The following is a 13,882-nucleotide window of genomic DNA, read 5'->3' on the forward strand; positions in this document are numbered from 1 at the left end:
TATAGTCTACGTTATACGGTCTACGTTATGCTGTCTAAGTTATACAGTCTACGTTATACAGTCTACGTTATACAGTCTACGTTATGCTGTCTAAGTTATACAATCTACGTTATATAGTCTACGTTATGCTGTCTAAGTTATACAGTCTACGTTATACAGTCTATGTTATGCTGCCTAAGTTATACAGTCTACGTTATACGGTCTAAGTTATGCTGTTTACGTTATACAGTCTTCGTTATACACTCTACGTTATACAGTCTACGATATACAGTCTACGTTATACAGTCTACGTTATACAGTCTACGTTATACAGTCTACGTTATAGGCTACAGTCTACGTTGTATTGTCTACGATATATGGTCCACGTTATACAGTCTACAATATACAGTCTACATTATCACGGCAGTCTACGTCACACAGACAGTATGCAACATTACACATATTAATATCACAACTATTTTCAATATTCACATCTGAGAATAGTTTAAATTAACGTTTTGTCACTCTTCATACACGCCGTTATTTTTATACAAAACAATGAGAACCATTATACATGATGCCACTCTTCATGCATGCTGCCCTCCAGCATACATGTTGTCATTCACATTACATGCTGTTGTCATACATTCTGTCATTCGCCATACATTCGTCATGCATGCTGTAATTTGCCTCATATTCACCACGACATGCTCCAACGACATACTAATGGTATCAAATTAGTCAGCAATTAATAATAAACAACAACAAAATAAAAGCAATACAATTGTAATATACGTGTCAATAATAGCTTGAAATGGTTCATAATTAATTTCATTCTACAATTTCAATCTAGTCTTAGATCTAGTTTTATTCAACAATTTCACTCCAATGTTTACATCTATCAACACTTTTACTCAACAATTTAACAACTTTTCCACGCACCCAGCTCAGATTACTATATTTTAACATAGAAGATTTGAAAACACCGGTAAACTAAGTCGCGTTTGTCGTATTTCTCAACCGTTAGACTAACAATACATGTTAATAATGGTCTACTTAGACCAAACGATCTTTTGGGCAGATGAAGTAGAGTTCATATGTAACTTGACTTCAGCACTGAGCACATGAAGTGATGGTGAGGTCAGCACTTTGTCTAGTCGTCCTTACTTTCTGTTATGTAAGTCAGGTAACCAAAAGAGATGGGTGGAATCAGGGACGTCCTTCAGTCACAAGTCCAAACCGAGATCCGAACTGGAGACCATCAGGCTAGCAGCCGAACACTCTACCATTCAACCACGCTGTCCAATAGCAACAGATCTCAATACCAGTAACATTTCCCCACATCACACAAGCATTTAAATTGTATCAAAACGCTCACTGCACCCATTGAATTATGTCCGTACAATGTTTAAAATTCCTTCTTTTTCATTTAGTCAATGACGTCATTGATGTGGACGAACTCAATCATGCAGAACATGAAGCTGGCCAGGGTGATGAAAGCGGAGATGACGGAGACGACGAAGGACCAGCCGACGTAGAAGACGCCCAGAGCGTCCACGCCCATGGCCAGGAACCTCACGACCTCGCGGTCATCTTGCTTCAGCGTCTTCAGGTAGTCGTGTCCTTTGATCCCCATCACCACCAAGGCCATCAAGGTCATGCAGCCTGGAGTTGAGAAAAGAAAGTGAAATTTAGAAAAAATAAAATAAGTGGAAATTTTATTATAACAAGAGGGGATCATTTGGAGTTGTAAATTGACATAAGAAAATTGAAAATAAAGATCAACTTTTGCCTTACCCGAGGTAAAGATCAACAATCACGATCAACCTTTGACCTACCTGACGTAAAGATCAACCTTTGACCTACCTGACGTAAAGATCAACATTTGACCTACCTGAAGTAAAGATCAACATTTGACCTACCTGAAGTAAAGATCAACAATCACGATCAACCTTTGACCTACCTGACGTAAAGATTAACCTTTGACCTACCTGACGTAAAGATCAACATTTGACCTACCTGAAGTAAAGATCAACAATCACGATCAACCTTTGACCTACCTGACGTAAAGATCAACCTTTGACCTACCTGACGTAAAGATCAACATTTGACCTACCTGAAGTAAAGATCAACAATCACGATCAACCTTTGACCTACCTGACGTAAAGATTAACCTTTGACCTACCTGACGTAAAGATCAACATTTGACCTACCTGAAGTAAAGATCAACAATCACGATCAACCTTTGACCTACCTGACGTAAAGATTAACCTTTGACCTACCTGACGTAAAGATTAACCTTTGACCTACCTGACGTAAAGATCAACAAACAAGATCAACTTTTCACCTACCTGACATAAAAATAAACAAACAAGATAAACTTTTGACCTACCTGAGGTAAAGATCAACCTTTGACCTTCCTGAGGTAAAGATTAACCTTTGACCTACCTGACGTAAAGATTAACCTTTGACCTACCTGACGTAAAGATCAACCTTTGACCTACCTGACGTAAAGATTAACCTTTGACCTACCTGACGTAAAGATTAACCTTTGACCTACCTGACGTAAAGGTTAACCTTTGACCTACCTGAGGTAAAGATCAACAAACAAAGAGCAATCAAGACTCCCCGGATCTTCTGCAGCAGCTGGACGGTGAGGTAGGCGATGAGGATGACCACAGAGAGGGAGTAGGTCATTAACCCCACGATACAGAAGCCCTGGGCAGCGCGGACAAAATCTGTTGGAGGATTTGGGATAGGATGGGATAAATACAGTTGTGTTAGGGAAATATGGGATAGGATGGGATAAATACAGTTGTGTTAGGGAAATATGGGATAGGATGGGATTAATACAATTGTGTTAGGGAAATATAGGATAGGATGGGATAAACGCAATTGTGTTAGGGAAATATGGGATAGGATGGGTTAAACACATTTTGTTTGAGAAATATGGGATAAGATGGAATAATCACATTTTGTTTGAGAAGTATGGGATAGGATGGGATAAACACATTTTGTTTGAGAAATATGGGATAAGATGGAATAATCACATTTTGTTTGAGAAGTATGGGATAGGATGGGATAAACACATTTTGTTTGAGAAATATGGGATAAGATGGAATAATCACATTTTGTTTGAGAAGTATGGGATAGGATGGGATAAACACATTTTGTTTGAGAAATATGGGATAGGATGGGATAAACACAATTGTGTTAGGGAAATATGGGATAGGATGAGATAAACACATTTTGTTTGAGAAATACGGGATAGGATGGGATAAACACATTTGTGTTAGGGAAATATAGGATAGGTTGGGTTCAAACGCATTTACTTATGTTGGAGATATATAGGATAGTTTAACACATTTTGTTTGAGAAATACGGGATAGGATGCGTTCAACAAATTTATGTTTGAGAAAATTAAGATAGGATGGGATAGAAAAATGAATCTGTTATAAGAGATATGGGATAGAAAAGGCTAGAAAGGTATAGAAAAAATGTATATGTTAGAAAAATATGGGATAAAATGGCGTAGAAAATTAAACTCTGATGTTAAAAAAAAGCACCTGACTTCGTGAAATTTTAATGTAACATCCATGATTTATTTGTAGCTTTTTTTCACGACTAAATAAAACCTCTAAAGTTCATTTTTTAAGCTTAGAATAGTATTTCAAAATAGTTTAAAGTCCGTTTCTAAAATTGTTTAACAATCTAGTTAAAAAAAAAAAAAAGCAATTTAGAAAATAATTTGCACGCCGCACCTCAGTAACTTGATCTAACAGAAGTGTCTGGTGGAGTTAAAGCCGACGAAATGACAGTTTGATTGAAATTCCTGACAGTGGCGTCTAAAATTTAGTCAGGGTGACTGGTCTCAGTGACTTTAGGTTGACTGGTCTCAGTGACTTCAGGTTGAAGTTATAAAAAGTAAAATAGTCACAGGTGAAAAAAAATTCGTCCTTCACCGGCTCCCACCTACTTGAAGCTATGTTACTGGGTTATCAAGATTCTTGAGAAGAAGTGTAATCGTGTTTCTGGACTCTATTAGACACGGCGCAGGAAATGACGTCAGATATTGGGGGGGGGGGGAGTTGTAAGTGAAGAGAGGAGAGAAGTTTGGTGGGAAGGGAGGTAAAAAAGTATGGCCACAAGGGGAAAAAACTCATCTAACAAGTTTTATCGAAAAGGCTGTGTAGGGTATGCATGAGAATGTAGGGCATGAATGAGAATGTAGGGCATGAATGAGAATGTAGGGCATGAATGAGAATGTAGGACATGAATAAGAATGTAGGGCATGAATGAGAATGTAGGGCATGAATGAGAATATAGGGCATGAATGAGAATGTAGGGCATGAATGAGAATGTATTGCGTGAATGAGAATGTAGGGCATAAATGAGAATGTAGGGCATGAATGAGAATGTAGGGCATGAATGAAAATGTATTGCGTGAATGAGAATGTAGGGCATAAATGAGAATGTAGGGCATGAATGAGAATGTAGGGCATGACTTAAAAAGTAGGTGACAAAATTTTAAACGGAGCTGATTGGCTGAAATCAAGCGTATTTAAGTCAAATATCTTACAACGGAAATCAAGCCAGAATTAGCACACACACACAAAAACACACACACACTCACTCACACACACATACTCACACACATACAACATACACATACAATAGACTCAGAACCATTTATTTCTTGTTTTAGTGTGTTAGGAATTTGTTGTTGAATTAGGATCTTTATTAGAGCAACCGAAGCATGTCCATATAGATGGCATTTCGCTACACCGTCAATTTTCCTGTTTATGATTTCTATCTAGTCCCCCCACCCTCCCCCTCCACCCCCACCCCACCTACCTGGTGTTCTGTCCCAAGGCTGACAACTCCACACGTCCACATCAAAATGGCGGGTACACTTCCGCCACAGGCTAATCGTGATACCCTTCTCCAGCCCCAGCCAATCGTGGGAGGCAAAGGCCACCAGGAACATCAACAGACCAATCAGAAAGAAACACGTGGCCACCGCGCCGGTCCCGGAAACAATCGGATGTGCGCATTCGTCTGCTTCGGAGGTCATCTTGGCGGGAACCGGAAGTTGTTTCATGGCGATGGAGTTGGACGCGCTCTCCATGGTTAGAGAGTAGCGTCCCTTCTTGTCTGCCTGTCTGGACATTGTGTCGTCTGCGTGTGTCCACCTGACGTCACCGTGACCGGATACCCAAGTTGTAAGATGTGTGTTGGGCTTTCATTCAGCGCATGATTGAAAAAAAAACACCATCAAAGTTTTCAAGAATTCCAGATTTCTGAGCTGTTTCAATGGAGATCGATGCAGCCAGCAGACGCCATTGTTTGTAGTGGTGTTTGATGAATCGGTGACGTAAGTCGAGACCTTGAGATTCACCTTGTGTTCAAGGCCTTTTTGAACTGACCAATCAGACGAGGAGAAGCCATCGCTGTAATGGCGTCACCTGTGAGGGAATGAAATATATATAACTGTAAGAACTAGTGTCACGTGATAGTGTCAAACAGTAGTGTTACAGTGTCAAATGGTAGTGTCACATGGCAGTGTTACATTGTCAAACGATAGTGTCAAAAGTTTCAAATGATTATATCACAAACATTGTCGAATGATAGAGTATCAAACAGTGTCAAAGGGTAGTGTCACAGTGTCAAATTTATACTGTCACAAACAGTGTCAAATGAAAGTGTTACATAGCAGACCCAGCGAGTATTCGAGAATTTCGTTTCAGTAGCTTTGCCTATTCTAACACACACACATAGACAGACACACACATATGCATATATATATATATATATATATATATATATATATATATATATATATATATATATATATATATATATATATATATATATATATATATATAAGCACATATAATATATATCATATATAATCGTATTATAATTCCGCCATATGTGTGAACTCTATATCAGCCAACAGGATAACACGACAACAATTACGTGGACAAGACCGGCCCTGAATTATTCTATTTTTAGCCCCATAACGATGTTAATAATGGTGTGAAGAGCAAATCAATGTCCAGATATCTATGCCGGCTTTTGTTCTGATCTCCGGCCAGCCCGCGTGCTGTCCAGTCTCCTAATGACACGCTTATGTAGCTCGCAACTTCCGTAATTAGATTCGGCCTCTCGCACATGTCCGGGTTTTTTTTAAAAATCTGACATTTTACGACACTCGTTAAGTGATAACCAGAACACAGTCTATTTGATTCACATGAACTGGAGTTAAACTTCTTTACAAACCGAACTTTTTTTTTCTTTCAAAACATGTTGTTTAACGAATTGCAAATTAAGTTTGCAGTGGTGGTTGTGCGTGTGTGTGTGGGGGGGGGGGGGGGGGGGGAAGGGAGGGGTTAAACTATCCTGGGTCTCCTTTAGGTGATATTTATACTCTGGTACTGTCCGTCGGGGAAAGCTTATCCCTACGACCCAATTTTCACCAACATACAGCTACATCTTAAGAATAAAATAGATATTTTAACCCATTTTGTTAGTATGTTTGTATCATTCAACAATATACACTAATCAGGCATCAAAAGACACCATCTAGTAGTACTGTCATTAGCAATCAATTCCAGCGTTCGTCGCTTAGAGCGAGTAAAAAACAAAATGGCTGAAAAAATAAATTGATCGCCGCAAGATGTCCGCCCGCTCGACCAGGGACCGTTGCCTAATGTGACCTTGTCTGAAAGGTCGCGGCCAGAGCCCACAACCGCGTGATGAAAATGGACATTTCACGAGCCGACGTGATGGAAGTGGACATTTCAGCAGCCCTGGGTCTGTCCCGATGGTACTTGGTCGTGATTTATCGTGTTCGACTTTCGTCGGACGTGATTGGTTATCGAGGGCTATGCATGCGCAGTGGCAGTGAAAAAACAGGAAGCGGATGAAATCTGAATTTTTGTTTATGTTTTTATTCTCATGGCTTTTGTCCTTTTGCTTATTCAGATTTCTATATCATTTCAAGATTTTAGATTAGTCTTAGAGATTTTAGGTTTTTTCGCAATTAGAGTTTAAAGATTTTTGCCACAATCGGAAATTTTAGATTTCTTGTAATTTGACATTAACAATTGTTTAATATTTTGATAATTTAGATTTCTGTCGTAATTATAGATCTCAGATTTATGTCGTAATTAGAGATTTCTGTTTACAGTCTAATTAAAATAAAAACTGCAAACTTCACATAATCCTCACAATTAAAACTCATCCTACAGATAGCTGCAATAACTAATTAGCCATTGATTAATTGGCCTCTCAGTTATTGACATCCAGATAATCCTTTCCGCAGACCGGTGTGGGTGGAGTTGGGTGTGTGTGTAGGGGGGGACTACAAGGGGAGGGAGTCCTTATTTGAAGTATTTATTAAAAAAAATATCCTCATTAACTTTAATTATCTGTGATTTAAAGTTTATCTAAAGAACACGAAAACAACATAGAAGTCAAAATTTTCATTTCTTTGCTATACATCTATTAAATGTGTAATGTTAGTGTGATATGTTCTATTTTCGTGAGGAAAAGTTGACAGAAATAAAGATGTATAAATAACTGTTATAGTGAGAGGCAAGGGGTTTATCGTGATACAAAATAACTTGAGGTAACGTGTTTGTGAATAGGTTGTAAAGACCCCCCCTCCCCCCATATACACCGATCCACCTGTACAAAGTATGATTGAATAAATAAAGCACTCTGCATTAACACACAGAACTACAAACTGCAATTCCAACATACACTGTTAAACTCGCCAAAATAGTTTGTCAATTCTGGGAAATACGTTCTTCATACAAGTGTAAAGAAGTTCTTTATTAATTAATTTAAATTACACACACACACTTGCACACACACATACACATACACACACACATACACATACACACACACACTTACATACACACACGCACGCACACACACACATACATCGTCAATGACCATCTAAAGAGAGTTGTTCAGCATTTTGTCTTGTAGTCCTGAAGATACATAAAATTTGACACTTCCCGCCCTCACCCTCCACCCCACCTCCACCCCCCCACCCCCCACCCCCACCCAACCCCCATAACGACTGTATCATCTGAATGGACTGGTTGATGTCGTGCAACACGTCACTAACAAGGCCTCAAGATGGCCGCTCCCAGAGCAGACGAGATTTAGTAAAAATCAGCAGACGTCACGGACCGGAAGTACCGAGATGCTGTGTCGTCTGAAGTTGTAACGTCTGCCCGGATGTCCGGGTTCAAAGGTCGTTTAGTTATGAAATCAGGCGATTTCTTCAAAGTAAAAAAAAACACATTTAAAACAGAAAAAAATAAACATGTTTTTATGAACTTCTGACATACCTACTCTCATTAAAATTAGCAATTAGTGGCGGAAATTAATTGCCATTAATTCCAAGTGTTTTCAACTCCTCGGAAAGGTAGGGTCGATTAAACGTTCATATCTAAAAATAAATATCTTTATTTATAAAATAGAAAGCTCCACCCACATACCCACCCACATATACTTACACCGACATTAAACTAACCACACACATACACACTCACACAAAACCACACTACCCACCCACGTATACACTCACACCCACACTAAACTACAAGAAAAACATTTGAAATTTCTCACACCCATTAACAGATTTACATTTTAAAAGTGCGTGTTCTATAATTAGCAAATGGTTGCTTGAGAAAATGGAACAACAACGGGGGCGGGGGAGGTAATAATCAAATATTTATCAAAACTGTGAAAATATTTTAAGATCGATGCTAACGATGTACGAAGTTCTATTCGATTTTTCTCTAGAACTAATTCAAGAAAACGGAAGAACCTATACGTGGTCGATTAGATACAGGTAATTTTAAAACAGTAAGCTAAAGAAATTAACAAAATCAAATTAAAGAATGTTAAAAACTACTTCAATATATTAAAAAAAAGAACAACAATCTTCCCCCTTTTTCCCACCACACACTTCCAATAAAAGAAGAACAAACACATTCAAATGAATGAACTAAACGATGTTTAGTAGGCCTATATAAATAAAATAAACCCCCCAAAAATGAAAATAAAATAATTTAAACACTAAAACAGCGAAAGTTTTATTTTACTTCAAAAACCACTTCCAGCTCTCGGATACACTCAGGGAATCGATACTCTACCCCCACCCAACCATTCCCCGCCCGGCCATCCCTTCCCACCACCCCACCACTCCTCAATGTGACGCCTTTCAAACAGAATCGATTCCTCAGAAGATGAGATCCTAATTTGTTATTGACTTTGAATGCTCTACATTTCTAATAGAGAGGTTCGTATGTATGTTACATAAGATTGGAAACTATTTACCGAAATCATAAGATAATATGATGGCCAATATTACTCTAACTATGGCCATAATGTTTGTAACAAATTAAATACAAACTTAAGCCTTATTTTTGAAGATGAATCTTTGAATTACAACAATAAAATTGTCATAGATGTTTTCAATTTTCTAATGAGCACAATTTCAAACTTTCCTCTCAAAGTTTGTCTGTGTACTACAAACGATACATTTATTATTTTCAATTTTCTAATCCATGAAATTTACACCAAAGTTGTTTTTTTTTTGGCCTTCTACTTATTTGCGTTTGACATGACAGATACATCGCATATACAAAATAATAAAATAAAATAAACAAAATATAAAAAAAAAACCCCGTAAACCAAGGAAACTATGGATCATGTTTTACCTTATGAACTGCAATCAGAAATATATCACATGACTGCTAATTGACGAAATACAGGATTTCTTTTTTATTCGGTCTAGAAGTATGTCTGTTGTTAAAGTTATTTAATTAGTGTTGGTGGTGGTGGTGTGTCTTTGAAATTGTGTACGTGATGTTGGTGTTGTGTGTCTGTTGTTGAAGGTTGTTGGAATTGTGTATCCTTCAAGTTGTGTAAGTGTTGGTGTTTTATGTCTGATGTTAAACGTATCCCATAGACGCCAAGTTGTATGTCTAAATTTAAAATAGATGTAACAATGTTAGTCAGACCCATATGCCGAATGTTGTGGCTGTATGTCTGGTAGTGGATACCGGAAGTCGGAATTCCGTACACGTTCAAAACTATTTAGTAATACACCTGTATAGAGTGATACAGCTGTAAGTGCGCTATAGAACTCTGTGTAGTGATACAGCTATCCAGACGTCTCCAGAACTCTGTTAATGATACAGCTATGCGGACGCCATATAACTCAAGTGATGCAGATAGAAGGACGCCACCGGAACTCTGTTGCCACGAGGCAATGTCTGTTTGACGAGATAACTAGCATGTAATTGTCGTCGTGATGTTTTCTCCCGTAAAACAAACATCATTTTTTGAAACACCAGATTTTCTCAAGTTTTAAAACGGCCAAGAAATAATCAAATATCGGTCACAGAAAAAAATAAACAGTTGTGTTAAGCGATGTAGTCAGAATTTTTAATAATTTGATAAGGGTCAATTTAATAAAAATAATCGAAATTAATTTAATTAAAAAAAATAATTTCAATTATGTTATTATGAATTTATTTTAAGCTTTCAATTATTTTAAAGATATTGACTTAATCTTAGAAAACTTTATAAATATTAAAACTGAAAGTTAATTTCTTTATCTCCACCATCTATTGAGCAAAATTGTAAAATTATTTTTAGATATAATAGACAAGAAGATTAAAACACACACACAACGTCGGATTTATAGGTCAATTGCGAAATTAATTCTCTTGTGAAATCTGTACGGAGCCAGGTCACATACAGTCATAATATATAACATTCAATTTATCGATTTCAGACCTGTGTGTACGTGGTGCATCAAATTTCGTAATTAAATTTTACAAATAATCCGAGTTGGTTGCATCAAATATATATATATATATATATATATATATATATATATATATATATATATATATATATATATATATATATATATATATATATATATATAATAATATATTTTTATATGTAGGCCTATATATATATATATATATATATATATATATATATATATATATATATATATATATATATATATATATATATATATATATATATATATATATACATATATAGGCCTTTATATATATATGGGACTACCACAAATTCCAGAAAGACACTTGCCCGAATGCCGTTTTCCCGAAGGCCGATTTCCCGAATTAACACTTGCCGGAATGCGACAAATACCGGATTGGACACTTGCCCGAATGCGACAAATGCCCGAATGGACACTTGCCCGTGATGTGGGTGGTTAAGGTGTGGTGTTGGAGGATGAGGAGGGGGTGTGGTAGGTGTGGTAGGTTAAGATCTGGTGTTGTGTTAGGTTAAGGTGGGGTGTTGTGGAAGGTTAATGGACTACCCTATATATATATATAAATATATATATATATATGTATATATATATATATATATATATATATATATATATATATATATATATATATATATATATATATATATATATATATATATATATATGTATATGTATATATATATATATATATGTATATATATATATATATATATATATATGTATATGTATATATATATATATATATATATATATATATATATATATATATATATATATATATATATATATATATATATATATATATATATATATATATATATGTATATGTATATATATATATATATATATATATATATATATATATATATATATATATATATATATATATATATATATATATATATACATATATATATATATATATATATATATATATAATATTCGTGTCTGTGTGTACACATAATCCGAGTTTCTGCCTTTCTAGAGGCTTATATTAAAGATCTCCGAGAAAAAGCTGAAACCGAGGCAGATAAATGCTATCGTAACCATTCCATTAAAAATTCAAGAGCAAGAATTGCCGAGCTGCCGTTTGGAAATGAGAAGAATCGTAAGGTTATTCCCTGGACAGGAAGTCTCTGTCCCCAGAATTGTCGCGCCCTCCGCCTGAAATATTTCAATGACTAAAATAAGGTTAACAGTCTAGTGGTTGGGACCTAACTACCACTTATTTCTATCCTCGGTTCCAGCAATTTATCGCCCTTGAAATAGATGAAATGACAAAAAGTAAAAAAAAAAAAAAAAGTTAGATCAAATGACGAAAAGTTAAAAAAAAATATCTTAAAAACTATTTACTTTGAAGACTGAAATTTCCCTGAGAACTGATCATTATGAAGCAAGGGTGGGGGTATTGTGTGTGAGAATGTGAAGGGGATGGGTGGGTGGGGGTCTTGTGACAGAGGTCAGAGAGTGCAATATTTCGAGTTAGAGTAGAACCTGACGTGTGCTGGCCCCACTGGGACGGGCTGTGGGTGAGTACTACGTTCGACTCTAGAGGAGATAATACACGTGGGTGTGACATCAGAGTCAGTGTTTCACCAAGGCTACTGAGCTTTAGACAGCTTTTTATTTATAGCAAAATATCAGGGCTAAATATTAAATCCACGATTTCCAAAAATGCGTGGCCCAACCCTGGATTAGAGCTAGGAGGAGAGAAAAAAAAATGCGCCTATCAATGGCAATAAGGGTCCGCGTGATCGAGTCGGTAAAGCTCTTGTTGCTAAACCGAAAAGTCTCGAGTTCGAACCCACGGGCAGATGAAGCTCTTTAACCGGGGACGTCCACTCTTCTATACGAGCCACTCTTCTAGGAGAAAGAGCTCCAAAATCAAACAACTGCTGCCTTGTAGTTTGTTCTTGGTTGGACAAAGGCTATGGAAGCAAATCCAAAAAGAAAGCTGGTAGAAATCGGAGTCGATCGCCTCCATGGCGCATAACCAGTTGACACTTATACTAAAATTAATTGGTGAATTAAGACACATCTGAAAGTATTAGGTGCATTTTGACAATAGATGTGTTAGAAGAATTGATACCATATCTATGTTACCAGTAGGTATCGAATAGTTAGATTGTAACACAATATTTTTGTTAGAATAATTTTTTGAGGCAGAAAAAAATGCATTTGCCTTAGTAACACACGAGGCAAGACTGCAAACACGAAGGCTTCTAGACATGAATAAAATGTCAGAACTGTCAAAAACACTAGCGAAAATTTTAAATGCAACCTAGTTTTACATATATATGCTATCAATTAAAAATGTTAGCCGCTTTAATAGCCTGTCATCAAATCTGTATGTCTAGTCACCGCTAATTATTCTAAATTAATGATGTACTCAGATTAAGACATCTTTATAAACGCAATTAAAACACATTTAATTATTCATGCTGTAAAGCGCTTAAAATCTTCAGGCAAGCTTTCCTGTGTCTGTATCAACATAGAAGGGAGATCACCCAATCAGAACTCTGAGTTCAGCAAATTTAATTAGCCGGTACATTAGAAACATTTGTTTATTGACTTGAAGGAATTGCGCTGCTCGTTAAGGATAATTAGTATGATGAGAAAGTAATAAATGAGGTCATATTTAGATAATTAATTGGTTTCTTGCATTTTTACGGACTTTTTTTTTAAAGTGTTAGAACATAGTTGTGTAAATAGGTGGAAAATTGTGTGGTTTGTGTGGGATGAGCGGGGTTGAGGTGTTGTGTGAGAGGTTATGGTGTGGTGTTAAGAGTTGAGGTGTGGTATGGGAGATAGGGTGGTTTGGGGAAGTTGAGGTTATAATGTGGGAGGTTAAGGTCATTGTGGGGGAGGTTGCGTTTTGATTTTGGAAGTTAAAGTGTGATGTGGGTGGTTAAGGTGTGGTGTGGGGGAGATTAAAGTGGGATGTGGGTGGTTAAGGTGTGGTGTTGGAGGATGAGGAGGGGTGTGGTAGGTTAAGATGTTATGCTGTGGTAGGTTAATGGACTAAGCTTTGTGTAAGTACATGTTGCACAATTCGAT

General features: G+C 36.6%; 1 protein-coding gene across 1 annotated transcript; it reads right to left on the bottom strand.

The window, feature by feature from the left end:
• Positions 1–1,408: 1,408 nt before the first annotated feature.
• Positions 1,409–5,232, bottom strand: LOC131953420 (uncharacterized). The gene is made up of 3 exons (XM_059316590.1): positions 4,834–5,232; positions 2,568–2,717; positions 1,409–1,644 (listed from the first exon to the last, which is right to left on the bottom strand). The coding sequence occupies exons 1-3, from the start codon at positions 5,147–5,149 to the stop codon at positions 1,409–1,411; spliced, it is 702 nt and encodes a 233-aa protein (XP_059172573.1). The 5' UTR covers positions 5,150–5,232.
• Positions 5,233–13,882: the final 8,650 nt, after the last annotated feature.

Source organism: Physella acuta, unplaced genomic scaffold (assembly GCF_028476545.2).
Source record: "Physella acuta isolate Inbredline_101_S28 unplaced genomic scaffold, ASM2847654v3 ptg000921l, whole genome shotgun sequence".
NCBI lineage: Eukaryota > Metazoa > Mollusca > Gastropoda > Physidae > Physella > Physella acuta.